Raw genomic sequence first — 25,167 nt, forward strand, 5'->3', positions numbered from 1 at the left:
TGGATTTAATTCTGGGTTCTCTATTCTCTTCCACTGGTTTGTGTGTCTGTTTTATACTAATGCCATGCTGTTTTGCTTACTGTACCTTCTATTATATTTTGAAGTCAGGTAGTGCGATGTCTCCAGCTTTGTTCTTTTTGCTCAGGATTGCTTTGGCTATATTGGTCTTTTGTGGTTCCATAAAAGGATTGTTTTTTCTGCTTCTGTGAAAAATGACATAGATATTTTGATAGGGATTGGATTGAATCTGTAGATTGCTCTGGGCAATATGATCATTTTAATGACGTTAATTCTTCTGATCCATGAGCATGGGATGTCTTTCCATTTACTTGTGTCTTCTTCAATTTCTTTCATCAATATTTTGTAGTTTTCCTTGGAGAGGTCTTTCACCTCCTTCGGTAAATTTATCCCTAGGTATTTTACTTTTCTGTAGCTACTATAAATGAGATGGTCTTCTTGATTTATTTCTTGTCTAGTTGATTATTGGTGTACGGAAACACTGCTCATTTTTATGTTGATTTTTGTATCCTGCAACTTTCAGTTTATTTAGCAGATTGTGGAGTTTTTTGGTCGTGTCTTTAGGTTTTTCTAGATATTAGATCATATAGTCTGCAAAGAGAGACTATTTGACTTCTTTTCCAAATTGGATGGCTTTTATTTCTTTCTCTTGCCCAATTGCTCTGGCTAGGACTTCCGATACTATGTTGAATAGGAGTGGTGAAGGAGTGGAAATCCTTTTCTGATTACACTTCTTAGAGGGAAGTCTGTCAGCTTGTTCCATGCAGTATGCTGTGGTTCTGTCATACATGGCCTTTATTATATGGAGGTGAACCATCTTTGCATCCCTGGGATAAATCCCACTTGATCATATTGCATTATCTTTTTGACGTGCTGTTAGATTTAGTTTGTGAATATTTTGTTGAGGATTTTGTGTCTATTGTCATCAGGGATATTGACCTGGATAGTTTTCCTTTTTTTGTTTCATCTTTCTCTGGTTTTGGTATCAAGATAGTGATGAACTTATAGAATGAAGTAGGGAGAATTCCCTCCTCTTCAATTTTTTGGAATAGTTTGAAGAGAACTAGTGTTAGCTCTTCTTTGATAGTTTGGTAGAATTCAGCAGTGAACCCTTTCAGTCCTGGACTTGAAATATTCATTATGGATTCAATCTCATTACTCATTATTGGTCTGTTCAGGTTTTCTATTTCTTTCTAATTTAATCTTGGTAGGCTGTGTCCAGGAATTTATCCATATCCTCTAGGTTTTTCAGTTTTTTCATGTATAGTTGTTCATAATTGTCTCTTTTGCATTTCTGTGGTATCATTTGTAAGTCTTCTTTTTCATTTTTTTATTTGCATCTTCTCTGTTCTTTTCTTAGTCTAGCTAGTGGTTTATCAGTTTTGTTACCTTTTCAAAAAAAACCAACTTTTTGTTTTGTTATTTGTGTTGTTTTTTAGTCTTCATTTCATTTATTTTGTTCTGATAGTTATTATTTCTTTCCTTCTTAAATCCTAATTTAGGGTTTGCTTTGTTCTTGCTTTTCTAGGTTTTTGAGGCACATTGTTAGATTATTTATTTGAAATGTTTCTGTTTTTTGATGTAGGTATTTATTGCTATATACTTCCTCTTAGTAGTGCTTTTTCTATATTTCATAGGTTTTGGTATGTTCTGTTTTGATTTTCATTTTCATTTAAAGAAATTTTAATTTTAATTTCATTTAAAGAAATTTTAAATTTTCCTCCTTATTTCTTCCTTGACCCAGTGGTTATTCAGAAGCATGTTGTTTAATTTTCATGTGTGTGTAGAGTTTCCAAAGTTCCTCTTATTATTAAAATCTATAGTTGTATTACTTTGTGGTCTAAAAGGTACTTGATATGATTTTGATTTTTAAAAATTTGTTTGAGACTTGTCATGGGTCCCAACATACAGTCTGTCCTAGAGTATGTTCTGTGTGTTGATGAGAAGAATATGTAGTCCTTTAGTAGTTGGTTAAAATATTCTGTAAATGTCTCACATCCATCTGGTATAAAATGCAGTTTAAATTCAGTGTTTCTTTGTTAAGTGTCTTTCTACATGATCTGTCTAATGCTGATAGGGGTGTTGAAGTCCCTAACTATTACTGTATTAGAATCTGTCTCTCCCTTTAGATCTAATAATATTTCCTTTATATAACCAGGTGCTCCAGTCTTGGGTGCATATATGTTAAGAATTGTTATATCCTCTTACTGAATTGATTCCTTTGTCATTATTTAATGACCTTCTTTGTCCGCCGGTACTATTTTGTTTACGGGATTTTAAGAGTTTATCTCATTATAGCTACTCCTGCTCACTGTGGTTTCCATTTGCATGGACATCTTTTTCTGTCCCTTTACTTTCAATCTGTATGGATCTTTACAGGTGAGATGAATTTCTTGTAGGCAGCACATAGCTGGGTCATAGTTTTTATCCATTCAGCCCATCTGTATCTTTTAAGTGGAAAGTTTAATCTATTTAGGTTATTATTATTGATATGTTAGAGCCTATTTCTGTCATTTTGATTTCTGGTTGTTTTGTGTATTATTTGTTCCTTTCTTTCTTGCTGATTTTTAGTGTGGTTTGGTAGTTTTCTGTAGTGGTAACATTTGAGTTCTTTCTCTTTCTTATTTGTACTTGCTCTACCAGTGGGTTTTATATTTTCATGTGTTTTCATTGTGGTAGATATTTTCCTGTCACTTCCAGGGATAAGACTCCCTTAAACATTTCTTAGGGCCAATCTAGTGGTCATGAATGCCTCAACTTTTACTTGTTTAGGAAAGACTTTATTTCTCTTTCATTTATGAAGGATAATTTTTCTGGGTATGATATTCTTAGCTGGCAGGGTTTTTTTCTTTCAATACTTTGAATAAATATATCATTTCTTTCTCTCCTTGCCTATAAAGTTTCTGCTGATAAACTGCTATTAGTCGTATAGAGGTTCCCTTACAAGTAATTGGACACTTTTCTCTTGTTGTTTTTAGAATATCTCTGTCTTTTACTTTTGACAGTGAATATAATGTACCATGGAGAAGATCTTTTTGAATTGTATCTATTTGGGGATTCGCTGAGCTTTCTGTATCTGGATATCTAAATCCTTTGCTAGACTTGGGAAATTTTTGGGTATTATTTCATTAAATAGGTTTTCTATCCCTTTTTTTTCCTCTTTGCCTTATAACACATCAAAAATTCAAATAATTGGTTACTTTATAGTTTCTTATATGTCACGCAGGCTTTGTTCATTGTTTTTTTATTTTTTTTCTCTTACTAGGTTATTTTAAAAGACCTGTCTTCAAGTTCTAAAATTCTTCTTCTGCTTGACCTAGTCTATTGCTGAAGCTTTCAGTTATCCTTCGTCTTTGATTCAGTGAATTCTTCAATTCCAGAATTTGTTTAGTTCTTTTTTATGATACTTATCTCTTTGGTAAATTTCTCATTCATATCCTGATTTGTTTTTCTGGTTCCTTTGTGTTGCTTTTCTGTGTTTTCTTGTATCTCACTTAGCTTTTATAAGATCATTATTTTGAATCATTTTCCAGGATTTCATAAATTTATTTTGATTGGAATCTGTCACTGGATAATTATTGTATTTTTTGGAGGTGTCATATTTCCTTCCTTTTTCATGTTTCTTGTGTTCTTACGTTGATATCTACACATCTTGTGTAATGGTCAATTATTCTGGTTTTTTGGATTTGCTTTCATTGGTTGAGTAGGGCACTTTGGCTTTGATTCTGGGTACATGTGGTAGTGTAATTTCTGTATGATATCTTTGGTTATAAATAGTGTGAGTAGGGTCTGTGATTTCCTCGTTGGCTTATGTGCAATTGTTAGTGGAGGTGAAGTTTGGCTGGGACAGGGATGCCAGGTGGACCATTCCTTGGGCCCTAGTGGTGGTAGTAATGGGCTTATGGTACCTGTCCTTAGACCACAGGGTGGCACATTGACACCTTGTGTTAGCAGGTCCAGTTGGGCTGATCCTTGGACCTCCAGGTGGCTTGCTTGGGTGCTCGTAGTGGCAGTGGTAAGCTGGGCAGGTGGGCAGGTTCTCAGGCTCCTGGGCAGTGGATGTCACTTGGGCAATGGCAGTAGCAGTGGCAGGACACCCTCTGGTTCCCTAGTGATTCACGCTGGTGTTGGCAGTGACTGCAATGGGCTGGGTGAGTCAGTCCCCAGGCCTACCGGTGGTGCATGCAGGAGGGTGCCAGCTATGGTGATAGTAGCAGGTTGGGTGGACCCAACCTCAGGCCTCCAGGAGGAGCGTTCAGGTGACAACAGTGTTGGACTGGGCTGGGTCATCCCCACGTCCCTGAATAGCATGCTCAGAAACTGGGGAGGAGGTAAGCTGGGCCAGATGGACCTGTCCTCAGGCCCCTTGGTGGTGTATGTAGGCACTGGCTATCATGGCAGGGGCAGGATGATCCCAGGCCACCAGCAGAGTGCTCAGGTAAGGACATCAGTGGTTGCACTGTGGCCTTCTTACTGGGGAGGGCAAGGTTGCTCTCGGTGGCAGCAGCCATAGGGAGGGAGCTGGGAAATGTGTGCTTTAGCCCCAGACAGCGGCTGTGGATGGGGTAGCCTGTCCTCAGGTCCCTTATAAATGCACAGCAGCTCAGCTGCTGAGGAAATTGGGGTCACTGCCAATGGCTAGCACTTTGTCCCCAGTAGTGGAAGCCCACAGTGGCAGCAGTCTGTTGGGGAGTCTGTCCTTGGGGTGTGTAAAAATGTGTGCAGCTCCTCTGCTGGGGGGAGGTATGGTCACTGCCAATGGCTTGCACTTCAGCCTTAGCAGCCACAGCCAGCATCAGTGGTGACTGTGAAGGGAGGTATGTCAGTGGGACTCAACAGGATGTAGTCTGTTGGGGGTTTGGCTCTCAAGATAGTGCTGTGCTGTAGCTACTTAGAACTCAGGGGGTGTACAGATTCAGCGTAAGCTTCCTCTCTGGAGCAGCATTGTCATGTGGTCTCCACGTACCTCCCGTGTTAGTCTCAGAGCCCACGATGGTCCAGGGGTTCTCCCATGGCTAAGACTGCAGGAGTCCATGGTGGGAATGTGGACCCCTGGGGGTCTCTCACTTACTCTTTCCCTGCATTGGAGAGCCTTTGCAGGTTGCTTCACTTCCTTCTTCCTTACTTGAGGTGTTTCCTGTTACTTTTCTGTTGAATTCCAGTTTTCTCTCTTAGATGATCTATGTGAAGTATGATTATCACCTCATTATTTTGGTTTTTCCTTGTAGAGGAGGTGAGTACCAGATGCCTCTATTCGGCCATCTTGAAGCCCCTCTCTCAACATATTTGACCAACTATTTAACATTCAGGTGCTCGGTCTATTATTTGCAGCCTGGTCTTTGACCAAGACATTTGATTTATATGGACTTGAATAAAGGAATATATGTTTAGAAAGCACTTGGAGATTTTATGAAATTATCTTTGGTGGTTTGTTTTTCTATAGTGAATTCAAAATGAAAATAGAGATGATATTTACAAAAAGATATTACTTATTTCATTGAAGAAATGTCAAATATGGAAAACTACTCTTCGTTAAATCATATTAATTGGCAAAATATTACATTTTAGGATTGTCAGGCTTAGACAGCTCCAAGTGTAAAAATAAAGTCCATTCGGTAAACTAATTTATTCATAATGCCTTTGTTTTCTAAAAGCTATATATATTCATACATATACAGTTATATAGCAGATTTGCCAGTGTATTTCAATAGGGGAAATTACAAGCAGGGTCATGCATGGGATGTGTTTATGTAACAGGTCTAGATCTGGCCCCCATCAGTCTTTCCTTCCCCACCTTACACACTGTCTTTTTGGTCTGAACTCAGTCCTATGGCCACACCTACCTGCAAGGGACTCTTGGAAACATAGTGTGTGTACTGTTTACTCTTTGATGATAATGACTTGGTAGTTTCATTTTCAAAATCAGAGGAATAAACATTAAATAAATAATGATACATACCATTGTTACCAATAGACTCTGTTGTAGAGCACAATTCCCCTTTAATCTGTATACACTTACAAAGGCAACCTACGTTCTAATTTTACTTTTGTTTTCTTTTCTAGCTAATCACATGACAAAAGGGAAGAATTATGGTTTAGGGAAAAAGATGGGACTTGAAGGTCAGACAGCCCGTATTTGAACCCTGACTTCATCATTGTCTGGCTCTGTGACTTTTAAGTTATTTAACCTTCCTGGGCACCACTGTTCTCTCTCTTATAAAATAGAGATGAGTATCATTGTGTATTGTTTTGAGGATCAAATGTAAAGTGGGTAGCACGATATCTGGAACATAGCATAGGGACTCAGTGGAAACTTCGGTAATATTTTCTGAATGTTTTAAGTTTAAAATAAATGATCTTTCTTTTACAGGAACACCAGATGCATTTTCACAATTACTCACCTGTCCATATTGTGATAGAGGCTATAAACGCTTTACCTCTCTGAAAGAACACATTAAATATCGTCATGAAAAGAATGAAGATAACTTTAGTTGCTCCCTGTGCAGTTACACCTTTGCATACAGAACCCAACTTGAACGTCACATGACATCACATAAATCAGGAAGAGATCAAGTAAGTGCAATGACTGAGAGTTCACTAACTTTCCAGATTTTGACAACTCAGCCCTCAATGGAAGGCAAGGGTTTTAATATATTTAAAAGTTAAAAGAATGTACTAAACAGTGCCATATCTGCAGCCTTATAAAAGTGAAAATGATTATTTATTTGAGTTACCTAGTCATTCCTGAGATTAAAAACCACATATGAATGTTACTTTAGAGGTAACTTTTTTTTTTTCAGGTAAGACCCTTTCCATCTTGACTTAATTATTTTGCTTATGCCGTAACAGATAATTCTTCAAGTTTAGAAGGTGTTAAATTGCATTCTATTAAAATGTTCAGTGTAGGAAAAATAAATACTGACTATATAAACCACATTATACTAACTAAATTGACAAGAAAGTCAAATTAAAAAGTTTAATTTTCTTTGAACCAGTTACTATTTATTCTCAGTATAAGCTACGTGGTTTTGTCCCCCATAGTAAAGGGAGTTGCCTCCTCTAAAAATCTAAAGTTTAGATTTTTTTATTCTGAAGACTCAATTTTTGTATGGTTTATTCTGCTTCTATGTCACTGTGCCCCAGTTTTCAGAAGTATAAACCAAGACTGTTGTGTAACTATAAGTTACATTTAAATTGCCGGTTCTATATTCAGGATTAAAGTCAAAAAAGCTTTTATCAGTTGTTCTTCTTTTACAAAGTCCTCAGCTATTAACCATCAACAATGAAATTAATATTGCCTTAATTCTAACTTTAAAAATTAAATAAATTTTCAACCACACAGGGTTTGTGAGGGTACATGTTGGGGTTAGGCCACATTTCCAGTTTCTTAACATCAAAGAATGATGTATATTTACATACCTGAACTCTGCCCTATGGATGTACCTAATATGTGTCACATATCCCATAGAGAACAAATTAGACCATTTGCTAAGGTGATGGCTAGGCCAAACAAACAACAACAAAATATTGTAACAGAAAAAGAAGGACTGAGCAGAGTCAACCTATTTCCTTAGTACTTTGGCAACATTACTCATGAAATAACAAGATAATAAGAAGAGGGTGGCAATCAGGGAGAATAGAACCAAGATTTTATAGGTTAATGGTCGATTAGCCCATGAAGGAGCACTTGAAACAGGTGAGAGCTCCAAGAGAAGGACGAAATTAATACAGAGAAGGGACGACGGAGGGCAAATGCCATCTCCTTCCAAGTGCCCCTATTAATGAGTCTTATTAGAGACAGACCAGCAGAAGAGTATGTTTTATACCTTAGCACTGTGATGTGGTGACAGTGTAGACAAGGCTTGGGAAAGAGCCTACTCACGTGACATTCAGGAAGCAGACCCATCCTGCAGCTGCTGCCACCATATTCCCTCTACTCCAAGGGCCATCGTGAAAGGAGAGGACAGATTGAACTGGTGGTGAAAGCAGAAGATGCCATTATAAAAACAAACTCCAAAATCTTTGATGAGCATGAAAACCAATTCTATGAAGATTTTTCCAGTGGGTGCTAATGTAGTAGGATTTACATATAAACCGTGGGTCAGACTAAGGTCAGGAAGGAGCTGTGATAAATATGGGGACCAGTAATGTGAGGAAATATAACTGGGAAGTCTTAGAAACAATTTAGTTTGCAAGGCAGCAAACTAAAAGGTAGAATGTATATTTTGCTGGCCCTTGAGAATCATACTGTGACTAACAAATAAGCATTTTCAAGTCTTACTAACTTGTTTATTCAACAAACATTTGTGTTTCTTTTATATGTGAGGCCCTCTTCTGGGCGTTAAAGGCACAGTAGTGAAAAAGAAAGTCCCTGATAGTAGGGACCATACATTAGTAGATTATATAAAACAGAAATAAAATAATATGTACTATGAAGAAAAATACAGCAGGATAAGAGGATAGAAAGTGATGAAAGCTGCTAGGTTTCACAGAGAAGGGAGACTTTTCTGAGAATGGGATATATGAATACAGTGAAGGAGCCAGTCATGGAATATTGGAGAAGGGCATTCCAGTCAGAGGAAACAGTGAAACATAAGAAAGCCTTGAGGCCAGAACCCGCCGGGCACACCCTGAGAACAGCAGAGGCCAGTGTCGAAGGGGGAAAGGTAAGGCCAGAGAGGTGTTGGGGGCTACATATCATAGGCCCTTCTGTAGGCCAAGATAAAGATTTTGCATTGTATTCTAAAGTGCAGTGGGGATGCCTGTCAAGGATCCTGGAATTTTTAATTTTTATTTTTAGGGGAACACTGACTGTTGGATGATAGGTAAGAGAGACAAGAACGGAAGCAGGGAGAACATTTAGATTCTTTTGCTGTAATCTAGGCCAGAGGTTTTGGTGGCAGACAGATAAATAAGATTATTGGCTTCAGAGTATGTTCATATGCATGCTGATGGATTGGGTGAGGGTACACGAGTAAGAGGGTAATCAAGAATAACTCCAAAGTTTAAGGCCTAAGCTATAACCGAATAAACGAGAGTGCTATTCATAGAGATAGGAAATACTAAAGACGGAGCTGGCTTGCAGGAGGGAAATTAAGGGTTTGGTGTTAATCATGTTAAGTTTCAGATCTCTATCACCTTCCAACTGGCAATATCAAAGAAGCAGTTGGTTGTAAAAGTCTGGAGTTAAGGGGAGAGGTTTAGAGATACAAATTTGGGAGTTATCACCATATATTTGGTATTTTAAGTCATGAGTTTTAATGAAGTAGGACCTGATTCAGAGTAAGTACTAATTCTCTTTCCTTCCTGTATAAAAGGCAAAGGAAGGGAGATTCCAGTTGGAAGAGCATGAAGCAGTAGTTGAGTTAAGCCATTAAAGGCTGGATAGAATCTTAGTAGTCAAAATTATGGGAAAACACAGTGAAGGAGTAAGGAATTATGTAAACCAAAGCCAAAAGATAAAGAGGAGCAATGTGTGTGCAGAAAACCATGGCTCACTGAATGACTGAGGCATAGACTTGTCATAAAAAACTGGTGAAGAATCATCTTGGAAACTCAGGGACTATAATCTTGGAATCTGTAGACTCGGAATCTTTATTGAGGGGTTAGTGGGGATCCTTCAGAGGTTTATGAGCAGGAGTTGATAGAATGCAATTCAAGCAGTGCTTTTGTAAGATTAATCTAAGTATGAAGATACATTTGAAATATGTGAAAATGGGAATTTGATAAGCCATACAGAAAGCTATTATAATAATCCACATTTGGCTGAAAAAACTGGAGGTATTTTTTTAATCATCAGATTAAAGTACATTTTGGAAATATCAAATAGAAGAGACAGGATAAAGTACAGGAAAAAGCCTGTCTTTTCTTCTATTCAGGACCTTGTTCTATTGAATGAGCTTTAGACAGGTTATTCAGTATTTGTGGATGCGGTTTCTATATCTATAAATTGGAATTCAAACAAGTTAACCTCTAGTTCCTAGCAAAGTATATATTACTTTATTTTTACTAATTTTGAATATTGTTTAATAAAGGATGAACTCTGATAATTTAGAAAGTTGATATTTTTCTGTATCAAATTCTGTCCCCACTATCACTATCCTTTTTGGTAATAATTTCAAGAGTTACATTTTTGTGACTGGTACAACTGCTAATAATTTCAAGAGTTAGATTTTTGTGACTGCTGCAATTTGAGGCCTTTAAGAAACGAAACAAAACAACCATCAGGCTCACCAAAATGTTACTCTTAGCAGATTGGATGTTCTTTAGTCTAAAGATCTTTTGCTTACAAATGAAATACCAATTCTTTTCTTACAGAGACATGTGACGCAGTCTGGGTGTAATCGTAAATTCAAGTGCACTGAGTGTGGAAAAGCTTTCAAATACAAACATCACCTAAAAGAGCACTTAAGAATTCACAGTGGTAAATATTTTTTTTCTTTCTACACCCTGATTATCATAGCATATGTGGTAATAAATAAATATCATAACATGTAATCTACGTACATGATCAGAAACTCCTTGCATTTCTTTTGGCATACACTAATTGGGAGAAATTTTATGTTTATTTTATGTTTTATTAGAATCTTAACCTTTGACTAAAGTATATCAAATTAATATAGCATGACATACTCCAGATTTCCTAATCAGAAGATAATATAGCATGTTGTAGTAAGTACAACCTGAAAACGTATTAGCTTTCTGATGAATGTAAATGTCATTGCCTCCTTTGCACAATTAACAGGGGAATGGAAAAAGAGTATAGAGATACGATTTGCACAAGAGAATAGGGAAGTGAAGATATCCTTTATTTGAGAAAAGTTGAAATGGAACTCAAGATTAGAAAATATTGGAGAGATGATATAGAGGCAATGAGAGGGGGTGAAAGGATTACAGCATTGATGAGAATCTAAAAGAAAAATGTGCTCACCCACCATCTTCACCTGTCTATTCCATGTCATTCTCTAAATTATTACTTACAAGGTTAATACTATTATGTGATGAAAGTGTTGTATCTATTTTAGGAACTCAGAGTAAACAGAGAGCTATATTTGCATTTCTTTGGAGACTCTGCTTGAACAAAAGCGCAAAAGGAAAACTTGCTAGCATCCCACGATGCCATATGAAATCTGTTCATCTCCTGATAAATTTTGATATGTTATTTTAGATTTAAATAATTTTAATGAAAAAATATTAACCATGAATGGGAAATTATGGGTTTTCACACATTGCTTATTTTGTGAAAATTATGTATTGACATTTACATTTTACAAACATCTTCCTACAAAAAAAGTATAGTTGGATAGCTTTGTAAAGCATAGTTTGTGATATTTATGTTTTATTTTGGAACTGCGTTTCTAGAAGTTTTACTGTATTGCTCATTAAAGCTAACCCTCAGTGTTAAATGTACTGAAGTTACCACTTGAAAATGCTCAAACCAAGATCCTTACCAAAACATTTATTTTCACACATTGATTATTGTTTCTAAAAAGTAGAGGTTGTCTTTTGCAGCCTGCCACAATATCCTATTTCTTAGCTCCTATGCTATTGAACAATTTTTATCAATAATAATATATTTTAACAACCTACCTTCTTACCAGAGATGATTTAAAGTTGTTAATAGAGATATAGCTAATTCAAGAGGGATTTTTAAATGTTGAAATCAGGGCAGAGGAAGGAAAATAAAGCTAACAGGAAGATTCATGTATATAATGAGTCATATTCATTTTGTCATATTACAGTCATAGAGGAAGATTTATCAGATCTATAAATAATACAAAGTTGGAAAGTATAAATCAGAACAAGGATTGAAATACTGGTCTAGAAATAAGTTGAAAGTTAAGCATTGGTATTTAAAAATCAGTCTCAATCAAGTGGTAAATTTCAATGGCCCAGAGCTTAATAGGAGCTGACTGTATGCTGCTACTGCTCAAAAGCAAATGCAAATTTAGGCCAGATCATGGAACATAAAGCTCCCACTGTACTCTGCACTGTCCACTCATTATGTACTTATTTCTGTCTTGTTTTTAAAACATCTAATGTGATGCTTGTATACCTTTAACATAGCAAGTAATTTTAATTTAAAAATATGTAAGAAAAATTAAGAAAGACTAACATGAAGTAAATTGTGGGGGGGGGACAAAATGAATGCTGTGAAATGCCATACATTTGCTGGAAGTGGACCACAAATTAAGCTCTAAGGTTTAGGAAGTAAGAAAATGACAGTCAGTAACCAAGACCCAGGGTGTCTGTAAGTAAAAAAAAAAAAAAAAAATAGTTGCTAGAAAAAGGACTATTCTTCCTTCCTGATACCAAGTCCACAGAAAACATTATTCCTTGGAACAACATAAAGAGAAAAGAGTAAAACAGAAGTTATATAATCCTCAGAAATATCCTTAAAATAACACAGCAGAGAATTTGTAGGGTTTCTTTTTTAAATCAGATTATTCAATAGAAGCCAGTCATAGTTCACCAAAGTGCGATTTAGGAAAAGCATTGCTCCAGGGTGGCCACGTAGATGCGGTTTAAGTACACAGCTCTCTGATGGTCTGGTTGATAACAAGAGAATATTTTCGAGCAAAGCCTACCCAAAGTGTCATCTCAGGACTGGTACCAGTCTGCAAACCATGTGTTACTCATTCCTGAGATGAGTACAGAAATTGAGAGTAAGCATTTAGCATTTATTGTACCAAGACTTTGTGACATTTTACTGTATTTTATAAAATACTGGTCCACAGTAGATTGGAAATTTAAAAAAGAACCAAACAAAGCCAAATGGTCGTTCACCACAAGTAGTTTGAAAAGCTCTGCTTAGAGTATCTAATAACGGAAGAGCTGAATATACTTTAGGAAACCTCCATAACTTTATTTTTACCTGACTTTTTAAAAGATGTTGAGAATCAGGATCCAAAATTATACCCTTTAAAATTACCTATATTGTTGCTAAATACTGGTACCCAAAAAATTTTGATCATGACCCTATGTAGAACCATGTGTGTTAATAATTAGTTGATTCTACATGTAGGAATTGAGCTATCATGAGGAAAAGGCCACCAGACCTCCACTCAGATTAGAGACAAAAGAACACCTGCACATGGCTGTGGTCCACCCCCAAAAATAATTTTCCATGGTCTTAGTAATTTTTGCCTGGAAAATTTTTACATCAGATGCAGCCAAACACCCACCTCAGCCATTAAAAAAAAAAAAAAAAAAAAAAAAAAAAAAAAAGTCAGTATACATAGTATACCAAACTTTGAGTAGTGAAACTTCCTTATGTAACCTTCAGGCTAAACTACTTGTAAACCCTAACCTCGATAGATAAATTAGTGATATGCCTAAGCTATAAACTATAAAGCTATGAAGCTAGAAACAAGGAGTTTTAAATTAACAAATATAGTGACTTTGACTTTAGAATAATTGTTGTGTAAACTTTCTTTCTGGCAATGATAAAATATCAAGATAATTTTTAACAATAATAATGATAACTAGCACTTATTGGATCCTTAGCTATGTACAGCCACATGTTAGTTATTTGTATGCATTAATTCATATAGTCCTCAAGATAACCCTATGGAGTAGGTTTTATTATTTTCTTCTTTTTACTGATGAGAAAATTGAGGCTCAGAGGGCTTAATTAACTTGTCCAGGGTCACTCAGGTAGTACATGGCAAAGCTAGGGCTATGATATAGTCATCCTGACCCAAAGTCATTCCCTTTCCTACCGTTTCTGTCCCCGTTTTAAAAAATGAAATAGTCTGTATTACAGATGTTTATCTTTCTAGCGTCTCTAGAAGGAAAATAAGCATGTAATTCATGTAAAAATGTTATCAAGTAATTAAAAGTGTTAAAATAGAGATATACTAGAGTATATTCCTTGTTTTACCCCCACTGGAAACTTTTGTCTGATGTATTTTGAGAATTGAATCCTATTCCAGGCATCACATTGGAAAAATATTGATAAATTGGAGAATCTCCAGAGGTGGGTTAACAAGCAGGTAAGGGTTCTAAAAACCACATCCTGTGCAGAATGTTTGAAGGACCTAGGTATATGTAACCTACATAAGAGAAGTTTAAGAATACATATAGCAGCTCTTGATCCATTTGAAGGTTTGACTTGAGAAGAAAAGTTACACTTGTTCTGTGTGGCATCAGGAGAAACTAGAATAGGGAAATAGGCATCATAGCAAGCCGACTTTGGCTCAAACTCAGCCTGTCTCTTAGTAGAATTCCCTTTTTAAAAAGTGACTAGCATTCGTTGAGAGCATACTAAGAGTTTTGCTATATAATCTCATATGACCCCTATAACAGTCCAATGAGAATGTATCTGCATTTGCACATTGAAAAACTAAGGCTTGGACAGGTTAAGAAAATACTATGTGATAGAGCCAGGATTTGAACCCAAATCCATGGACCTCAGCAGAACCAGACAGGACCCTCTTGTGCAGGGCTGTCCAGCAGGTCCTAACTCCCCTTTTATTAAAGAAGCTCAAGCAGAGATTAGCTGGTGTCAAGAATGATATGAAATGAACTCTTCATTGAAAAGGTGGCTGCACTACAGGGCTTCTTAAATCTCTTCCAATTCTTATATATGATTCTTCAAATAATCATATTTATTAGAAAATATAACTCACATTTTTAAACTATAGCATTGAAATTACTATTGAAGCAATTTTTAATAGGGCTTAAATTGACTTCCTAACTGCTTTCATTTTAATTCTTAAAAAGAGCAGCAGATGGAGAGTTTTATTTTGATACTAAGTAGACAAATCAGTGTCATCACATCTCATCATTCAACAATTAGTCATTCATTCATCCAAAAAAGGTTTAATGAGCATCCTTGCAACCTGTGCTTTGATAGGTGTAAGGGATAAATGGCAAAGAAGCCTCAGAGGCTCCTGCCTTACTGAAGCTTATAGTCTGTAACCTTTAAATTATAAATTAGTGAACTATAACTTAAAACTCAAAGGAAACATTAGGTTTGTAGGAAAATACTCCATTTAGCTCGGTGCTTTCAAAATTTTCTGCTGAAGTATCCCCAACAGCCAAGGAGAATAAATGCCTTGTACCCACAGAGTCTAGGGAAGCAGCTTGAGGGAAGCCTCTGGAAGCTAAAGGCTACTTTAACAGTGCGTGGCTTTTCCTAGCAAGTCACACAAATGTGTTTTTCTCTGTTTTAATATAAAAATAATGTTTTGTCATATCCACTGTCACTAAAATTGAAACTCCAAGCTGCTTTGATACCCACTACAGTGTTTATCTTGGGGGTATATACATTCCAGTTAAATAAGCCAATGCTTATATAATATATTTAAAGTTTTCCTCCCATTAGGGAAAAACTATTTTCAAGAAAGCCCTATGGGTACAGGAATTTTTATTAATCAAAGATAGATATTCATACTTGTTAAGTCATATGGGACATTTTACTTATTTTTCTTTTCTTTAATATTTCTCCTACAGATGGTTGAGTAGAGTAAAATATAGAAAATTATATAGGTCGGTGAAACGGGATAAGAAAAAACATACTTGAAAGAGTAGAATGTAATTACTTTTGGTACTTGAGAATTATTTGAAGTTATAAAGATTGGCAGAAATATTATACACATATGCTGAGAAGATTCCATGATTGGTTAGCAGAACATGTACCTTAGACTTAGTTACTAGCATTCATCACATCTATATAGGTTTTGAACCTAAAAAGATTATTCTAAATACAATTCTGTCACAAGCACGCATGGCAGTCTTCTTTTTAAAATTGATACCGCTTGTTTTAGGGAAATGAGGATACATAAAAATTTATATGTAATAATTCAGTGAATATAATTTGTTTGTTTGTTTGTTTAGGAGAGAAGCCATATGAATGCCCAAACTGCAAGAAACGCTTTTCCCATTCTGGCTCCTATAGCTCACACATAAGCAGTAAGAAATGTATCAGCTTGATACCTGTGAATGGGCGACCAAGAACAGGACTCAAGACATCTCAGTGTTCTTCACCGTCTCTTTCAGCATCACCAGGCAGTCCCACACGACCACAGATACGGCAAAAGATAGAGAATAAACCCCTTCAAGAACAACTTTCTGTTAACCAAATTAAAACTGAACCTGTGGATTATGAATTCAAACCCATAGTGGTTGCTTCAGGAATCAACTGTTCAACCCCTTTACAAAATGGGGTTTTCACTGGTGGTGGCCCATTACAGGCAACCAGTTCTCCTCAGGGCGTGGTGCAAGCTGTTGTTCTGCCAACAGTTGGTTTGGTGTCTCCCATAAGTATCAATTTAAGTGATATTCAGAATGTACTTAAAGTGGCGGTAGATGGTAATGTAATAAGGCAAGTGTTGGAGAATAATCAAGCCAATCTTGCATCCAAAGAACAAGAAACAATCAATGCTTCACCCATACAACAAGGTGGCCATTCTGTTATTTCAGCCATCAGTCTTCCTTTGGTTGATCAAGATGGAACAACCAAAATTATCATCAACTACAGTCTTGAGCAGCCTAGCCAACTTCAAGTTGTTCCTCAAAATTTAAAAAAAGAAAATCCAGTCGCAACAAACAGTTGTAAAAGTGAAAAGTTACCAGAAGATCTTACTGTTAAGTCTGAGAAGGACAAAAGCTTTGAAGGGGGGGTGAATGATAGCACTTGTCTTCTGTGTGATGATTGTCCAGGAGATATTAATGCACTTCCAGAATTAAAGCACTATGACCTAAAGCAGCCTACTCAGCCTCCTCCACTCCCTGCAGCAGAAGCTGAGAAGCCTGAGTCCTCCGTTTCATCAGCTACTGGAGATGGCAATTTGTCTCCCAGTCAGCCACCTTTAAAGAACCTCTTGTCTCTCCTAAAAGCATATTATGCTTTGAATGCACAACCAAGTGCAGAAGAGCTCTCAAAAATTGCTGATTCAGTAAACCTACCACTGGATGTAGTAAAAAAGTGGTTTGAAAAGATGCAAGCTGGACAGATTTCAGTGCAATCTTCTGAACCATCTTCTCCTGAACCAGGCAAAGTAAATATCCCTGCCAAGAACAATGATCATCCTCAATCTGCAAATGCAAATGAACCCCAGGACAGCACAGTAAATCTACAAAGTCCTTTGAAGATGACTAACTCCCCAGTTTTACCACTGGGATCAACCACCAATGGTTCCAGAAGTAGTACACCATCCCCATCACCTCTAAACCTTTCCTCATCCAGAAATACACAGGGTTACTTGTACACAGCTGAGGGTGCACAAGAAGAGCCACAAGTAGAACCTCTTGATCTTTCACTACCAAAGCAACAGGGAGAATTATTAGAAAGGTCAACTATCACTAGCGTTTACCAGAACAGTGTTTATTCTGTCCAGGAAGAACCCTTGAACTTGTCTTGCGCAAAAAAGGAGCCACAAAAGGACAGTTGTGTTACAGACTCAGAACCAGTTGTAAATGTAATCCCACCAAGTGCCAACCCCATAAATATCGCTATACCTACCGTCACTGCCCAGTTACCCACAATCGTGGCCATTGCTGACCAGAACAGTGTTCCATGCTTACGAGCACTAGCTGCCAATAAGCAAACGATTCTGATTCCCCAGGTGGCATACACATACTCAACTACGGTCAGCCCTGCAGTCCAAGAACCACCCTTGAAAGTGATCCAGCCAAATGGAAATCAGGTAAAAAATAACCCCCATCCTGAACCTGGCTATTAATATGCTATTTGACTAATTTCAATTAACTTTGTCTAATAAATATCAGTCCCATAGAGCCAACTAGATTATTACAAACTGTCATTTTTAAAAGGATCAATGTTTGCTTTAACTTTTCTGGCATGATGTCTTCAGTTGGTTGTTTGCTAATCCAGGGTATTGTTACCAACTTAAAGTTTGAAATGCTATTCTACTGTGAAAGATGATTTATAAGTCTCAGCTAAAAACCTGTTTGAAGTTAGAAATCAAAAAACAAAATTGAAATACTTGCTAATTGGGTTTCTGTTTTTATAGCTAAATTCCTAAAATAGTAATAGTTTCTGCCTTGATTATGGTCATCAATAAATGGAAATATGTTCCCATTCACAGGTTCATACCAGGCAAACTTCTCTATCACTTTTATATACTAATACATCTGTTTATAAAAGGTTTTAATTAAATAAACAGGAATGAAGTATACAAAGAATGCATCTTGTGAATTTACTGATCATTTTATGAACTGTGCATAAACGGTGTTCAGTCGTAATGTATATGAGGAAGTGTGGCTGTGAACCTAAAAATACATATGCATTTTCCTCCTTAACTATCATTAGTGTTTACCAGAACAGTGTTTATTCTGTCCAGGAAGAACCCTTGAACTGGTCTTACCCCCAAAATCCACAAGTTTTGGATAGAGCTATTGTATGCCTCATTGTCCAGACTTTTTCCGTGTCACTGATGTTGATGTTTTCCCATTTTTTCCATCAATTTCTGATGGAATCAAATGAATGCTAGAAACAAATTTGATATTTTATGCAAATATTTTCTATAAGTATAATAATTTCAATATCCTGCTCAAACTTGTATTTGCTGTTTTTGTTTTCCCTTAAATATTGCTACTGATTGGGTTTCCTGTAATTGTGATAACTCTTGAAAAAAATTTCTGACATGATCATTGAATTCCTCCAAATTTTTAGTGTACAGAACACTTTGCATGCCTTTGAGTAGAAAGAGAGCCATCCTTAGCATTTCATAGACTCATGTGTCACGTGACTAGATCAAGTAGCAGTGAAAGTAGAATCAAGTTACTTCAGCACCAAGGCCACTCACAAATGACAGGGACAAATGGCTGCACCTCTCTTGCCTCATAAAGCCATAAGAAATGTTGTGAAAAACCTTCAACTTTTAGAGAATCTGTGGGTTTGAGGCAATGGCATGGAACACTCTAGATAAGGTAGAAAGATCTTAGGGGACCCAGTTCCACAACAGGCTCCCTGCAGGGTTATTTGGCTTACGTAAGAGTGTGCTGCCCAAAATTATCTCCGTGAGACTGCCTGGAGTTTCTTTTTATCACCCTGGAATTCTAAAGGTTCATTTTGACTAGCAATTATTTCTGTTAAAAAGATAGACCCTCCTGCATTGTTTTTCCATCTTGCTCCTTAGACAAGTGGTAGAGCACACCTCTCTCTTTTCAAGGAGACCGTGGAGGTTAAAGAACCCTGAAGTTCTGGAGGATACAATTGAAAGACCAGGTTTTAAAAACAGAATGTTAGCTTTTGCTTAGTGAAACCCAGAATGAAAAAAATGAAGGCAAACGATGCAGTTAGTAATGAGTGACTAATTAGCAAACTAAAAGTTAAAACCTTCTGCAAATTTCTCGTAATGATTCAGATGAAACTAGGTAAACTCTGTTACTGTATATTTTACATGCTTTCTTTTGGGTGTCCTTGCTTTCTTTCCAGTACCAGTTGAGTATATGTCTTTGCTATAGTTTTGACTGTTATCCCCAACCTCACTCTTGTCTTTGTCACCTCCACCTGTGATCTGGCCCCACCCTTGGGGCGCATGTGCAGTGAAGATCAGTGTGCTTGCTTTGGTCAAGTCCTTGAAAGTATAAAAGTATAAGTTAAAGTAGTTCTTTATCTCATGCTTTTATGTATATCTCTTATTTATCTTTTAATGTTAAATTAAATTTTCTCACACCTTTCTCCCTCTAGGATGAAAGACAAGATACTAGCTCAGAAGGAGTATCAAATGTAGAGGATCAGAATGACTCTGATTCTACACCGCCCAAAAAGAAAATGCGGAAGACAGAAAATGGAATGTATGCTTGTGATTTGTGTGATAAGATATTCCAAAAGAGTAGTTCATTATTGAGACATAAATATGAACACACAGGTATGTCAGTGAACACAAACATAAAGTGTCCATGATATGATATACTGGAAGATGCAAAATTAAAAACTAAAGTTTTAGAATTTTCTTTCTTCTTCTTCTTCTTTTTTTTTTTTTATTTTGTTTTGAGATGAGGTCTGACTCTAGTCACCCAGGCTGGAGTGCAGTGGCACGCAATCTCGATCTCGGCTCACTGCAACCTCTGCCTCCCGGGCTCAAGCCATCCTTTCGTCGCAGCCTCCTGAGTAGCTAGGACTATAGGCACATACTACCACACTCAGCCAATTTTGATATAGACAGGTTTTGCCATGTTGCCCAGGCTGGTCTTGAACTAATGAGCTCGAGCCATCTACCCACCTCGGCCTCAGAAACTAATGGGATTACAGGCATGAGCCACCATGCTCAACCCAGAATTAATTTTCTTATTTTTTACTTCTCTGATCTGGCCATTTTCACCTGTTTGCCCACTTCTACCTTGTACTTAAGGTCTGTGCCTTTCTTTTGGTTTTTTGCTTCATCTGTTTTTTTGGGTTTTTTTTGTTTTTTTCATGACTTGTTTCCTTTAAGCTGACACAGCATTTATTCTGTCCACATTCATTTAATGCAAGTTTATGCTATATTAATAAAAACATAGTACATAGTACCCATTAATAAAAAATATGAGACCAGTAGGCTAAAGTCATAGGGAGACAGGATCTGGCTTCATAAAAGAAAAAGCTGCTTCATAAAAGAAAAAGCTGCTTCATAAGCATGCAGCAAGCTGTCCTGGCAAGTCAAGATCTTTTAAGTAAGAAGTTCTGCCTAAGAGGTTGGACTAGAAGATTCTAAGATCCTGTAATTCTGCCACAAAATATGCCTCCTTAGGTTGACTCAGGGATGGCAAACTATAGCTCACAGGCCAAATGTGAGCATACCCATGTTTTTCTAAGGCCTATGAGGTAAGAATGGTAGTTTTTTGTTTTTACATTTTTAAATGATTGAAAAAGATGAAAAGAATATTTGTGACTGATGAAAATTATGTGAAAGTCAAATATCAGCATCCCTAAATAAAATTAGTTGGAAGACAGTATCGCCCATTCATTTACATTTTGTCTATGTCAGCTTTTATGCTGTTCTACAATGACAGGATTGAGAAGCTGCTACAGAGACCATTTGGCCTGCAAAGCCTTTAATACTCGCTACCCTTTACAGAAAATAGTTGCCAACTCCTGGCCTATTTCATTCCTTCCATCAGTGAAGTACTGATAAATTTTAACACCTGGTTCTCTGAAGGGTGGGGAAGCCCTGATTTGTAGTGTTTGCAGGTTTTTGTGGCATAAATACTCCCATCATGGTGGATTTTGAGCTTGAGTGTGATGTCAGTCAGCTTGCAGAATTCCTGAAAATTGAGCAGTAGACTGTCTCTAGCCAGTACAAACTGGCTCCAGCACACTCCTGTGTCTCTCTCTAACATGGGTTGCTGTAGAAGGGGCTGGATTCATCCTGAGCTCTTTAATCCCCTACCTGCTCTTCCCTGCCCCCACTACCAGCCATTATGACTACAGTATCCGTATTTATCTTTCATATTCTTAACTGTTTCAGTGTATTTTTTACTCTTGTGAGAAAAGATAGAATTGTTTTTCCTTCTTCAATCTGTGGATTCATACAGTGACACTTGGAAGGTTCTTGGAGCTAAAAACTAGTATTACATAAGAGAAAGTCACACCTCTTAAAATCAGCCCCTTGTAACTCAGTCCTCTGGTTTTCAGAGATCTAAGAAAAGTTAGAAAATCCCCTTCCTCTTCAGGCAAAGTTAAATATTAGCAAATATCAAAGTGAAAAATATATATGAAAAACTACACTATTTCTGAAATTAAAAATCATTTCTGCATTTGTTAGTGTTAACTGCTTCATAGCTCTGAAATTGGACATTATCAGTCCTAACTATGATCAGTTGTTGCCAGTCCTTTTCATGTCTGGGCAGCAGCACTCCTCTAGCCTGTGCGTTCTCAGGAGGGGCAATATTGCCCTCATGGGCCAAAACTTGTTTCTTAGGGAGCAAAAAAATCTGAGATACTACAATGGCTGTGGTTTTCTAAAGAAGCTCCGTATATACACTGTATATTTATGAGTTTTATCGTGTATAAAAGTATATAGTAAACATTAAAATTTCATTGGGGGGCAGAGCTGTGACTAGGAAAACAAAATGACTAAAAAGAGACCTTGTAGTGATAATGAAGAACACAAGGTGAGCAGCACGTCTGTCCCTGCCTGCCCTCACTGTGCTCGCTCACTACCAGACATCTCCTCCCAGCTGCACTTGGCCCATTTTCCACCTCGCTGTCATGATGCTTGTATTTTTGGCATTTCAATCTCATGTAGCTCCCATTGACCTAATCATCTGCACAGCAAGAGTGTAGAGCACTGCGTTTTTTAATGTAAAGAACAAACCAAATTGCAGTGTTATATTACAAAGAGTTTGGGGACCTGGAAATGTTTTAAAAATGAAACTAATAACCCTCCCCTTTCTACAACATGAAGTACCCCAAAAACCATCTAAGGATTTTATTTGCTGAATACCACCATTTTATTTAACAGAATTCTTATTTTGCAGGTAAAAGACCTCATGAGTGTGGAATCTGTAAAAAGGCATTTAAACACAAACATCATTTGATTGAACACATGCGATTACATTCTGGAGAAAAGCCCTATCAATGTGACAAATGTGGAAAGCGCTTCTCACACTCTGGGTCTTATTCTCAACACATGAATCATCGCTACTCCTACTGTAAGAGAGAAGCGGAAGAACGTGACAGCACAGAGCAGGAAGAGGCAGGGCCTGAAATCCTCTCGAATGAGCACGTGGGTGCCAGGGCATCTCCCTCACAGGGTGACTCGGACGAGAGAGAGAGTTTGACAAGGGAAGAGGATGAAGACAGTGAAAAAGAGGAAGAGGAGGAGGATAAAGAGGTAGAAGAATTGCAGGAAGAAAAAGAATGTGAAAAACCACAAGGGGATGAGGAGGAGGAGGAAGAAGAAGTGGAAGAAGAGGTAGAAGAGGCAGAGAATGAGGGAGAAGAAGCAAAAACTGAAGGTCTGATGAAGGATGACAGGGCTGAAAGTCAAGCAAGCAGCTTAGGACAAAAAGTAAGTGAGAGTAGTGAGCAAGTGTCTGAAGAAAAGACAAATGAAGCCTAATCGTTTTTCTAGAAGGAAAATAAATTCTAAATTGATAATGAATTTTGTTCAATATTATCCTTGCTTTTCATGGAAACACAGTAACCTGTATGCTGTGATTCCTGTTCACTACTGTGTAAAGTAAAAACTAAAAAATACAAAATACAAACACACACACACACACACAAACACACACACACACAATAAATCCGGGTGTGCCTGAACCTCAGACCTAGTAATTTTTCATGCAGTTTTCAAAGTTAGGGACAAGTTTGTAACATGCAGCAGATTAGAAAACCTAATGACTCGGAGAGCAATGATACAAGAGGTTAAAGGAAGCTGATTAATTAGATATGCATCTGGCATTGTTTTATCTTATCAGTATTAATTATCACTCTTATGTTGGTTTATTCTTAAGCTGTACAATTGGGAGAAATTTTATAATTTTTTATTGGTAAACATATGCTAAATCCGCTTCAGTATTTTATTATGTTTTTTAAAATGTGAGAACTTCTGCACTACAAAATTCCCTTCACAGAGAAGTATAATGTAGTTCCAACCCGTGCTAACTACCTTTTATAAATTCAATCTAGAAGGTAGTAATTTCTAATATTTAGATGTCTTAGTAGAGCGTATTATCATTTAAAGTGTATTGTTAGCCTTAAGAAAGCAGCTGATAGAAGAACTGAAGTTTCTTACTCATGTGGTTTAAAATGGAGTTCAAAAGATTGCCATTGAGTTCTGATTGCAGGGACTAACAATGTTAATCTAATAAGGACAGCAAAATCATCAGAATCAGTGTTTGTGATTGTGTTTGAATATGTGGTAACATATGAAGGATATGACATGAAGCTTTGTATCTCCTTTGGCCTTAAGCAAGACCTGTGTGCTGTAAGTGCCATTTCTCAGTATTTTCAAGGCTCTAACCCGCCTTCATCCAATGTGTGGCCTACAATAACTAGCATTTGTTGATTTGTTTGTTGTATCAAAATTCCCAAATAAAACTTAAAACCACTGACTCTGTCAGAGAAACTGAAACACTGGGACATTTCATCCTTCAATTCCTCGGTATTGATTTTATGTTAATTGATTTTCAGAATTTCTCTACAGAAACGAAAGGGAAATTTTCTAATCTGCTTTATCCATGTACTTGCATTTCAGACATGGACATGCCATTGTTATTTGGCTCATAACTGTTTCCAAATGTTAGTTATTATGGACCCAATTTATTAACAACAGTAGCTGATTTTTACCTATCAGTATTATTTTATTTCTTTTAGTTTATAGATCTGTGCAACATTTTTGTACTGTATGTCTTCAAACCTGGCAGTATTAATACCCTTCTTACTGACATATGTACTTTTAGTTTTAGAAAACTTTTATATTTATGTGTCTTATTTTTATATTTCTTTATTTATTACACAGTGTAGTGTATAATACTGTAGTTTGTATTAATACAATAATATATTTTAGTATGAAAATTTGGAAAGTTGATAAGATTTAAAGTAGAGATGCAATTGGTTCTCCTGCATTGAGATTTGATTTAACAGTGTTATGTTAACATTTATACTTGCCTTGGACTGTAGAACAGAACTTAAATGGGAATGTATTAGTTTTACAACTACAATCAAGTCATTTTACCTTTACCCAGTTTTTAATATAAAACTTAAATTTTGAAATTCACTGTGTGACTAATAGCATGATGCTCTGCAGTTTTATTAAGAAATTAGCCTAACCATAAAACTCTCATTTCCTTAGTAAGCCAAATTAGGATTACCTTCTATAAACAGTGTTGGGAACAATGTTTAACATTTTGTGCCAATTTGTTCCTGTATTCATGTATGTAAGTTACAGATGACTCTTCATTTTTAAGTTCCTTGTTACATCATGGTCATTTTCTAGTTTTTTACCAGACTCCCCCCATCTCACAATAAAATGCATCAACAAGCCTGAACTGCTGTCATTCTTTTCATCATTATCAGTATTTTCTTTGGAAAACTGTGAAATGGGGTACATTGTCATCCTGCGTTTGATTCATCTTGAGCTGAATTTGGGTAACACTAAAAGTTTTAGACATTCTCCACTAAATTATGGATTTTCTTGTGGCTAAATGTTTCTGGAGAGGTCAGAGTTGACAAAACCTCTTCATAGGTTG

At 36.7% G+C, this 25,167-nt stretch overlaps 1 protein-coding gene across 20 annotated transcripts in view; it reads left to right on the top strand.

Moving 5' to 3' along the window:
• Positions 1-24,966, top strand: part of ZEB1 (zinc finger E-box binding homeobox 1) — a 197,767-nt gene extending 172,801 nt beyond the window's left edge. For 19 of the 20 annotated variants that reach the window (XM_055275056.2, XM_055275057.2, XM_063637332.1 and 16 more), the window contains 5 exons: positions 6,389-6,591; positions 10,336-10,441; positions 15,859-17,669; positions 19,679-19,859; positions 22,450-24,966. In XM_055275056.2, the coding sequence (XP_055131031.1) occupies positions 6,389-6,591; positions 10,336-10,441; positions 15,859-17,669; positions 19,679-19,859; positions 22,450-23,033 (2,885 nt within the window). In that variant the 3' untranslated portion in view covers positions 23,034-24,966. Of the gene's footprint in view, positions 1-4,185; positions 4,194-5,349; positions 5,354-6,388; positions 6,592-10,335; positions 10,442-15,858; positions 17,670-19,678; positions 19,860-22,449 lie in introns of all 20 variants that reach the window. The other variant, XM_063637331.1, reaches the window with a different exon arrangement.
• Positions 24,967-25,167: the final 201 nt, after the last annotated feature.

The sequence above is a fragment of the Symphalangus syndactylus genome, chromosome 4 (assembly GCF_028878055.3).
Source record: "Symphalangus syndactylus isolate Jambi chromosome 4, NHGRI_mSymSyn1-v2.1_pri, whole genome shotgun sequence".
Lineage (NCBI taxonomy): Eukaryota > Metazoa > Chordata > Mammalia > Primates > Hylobatidae > Symphalangus > Symphalangus syndactylus.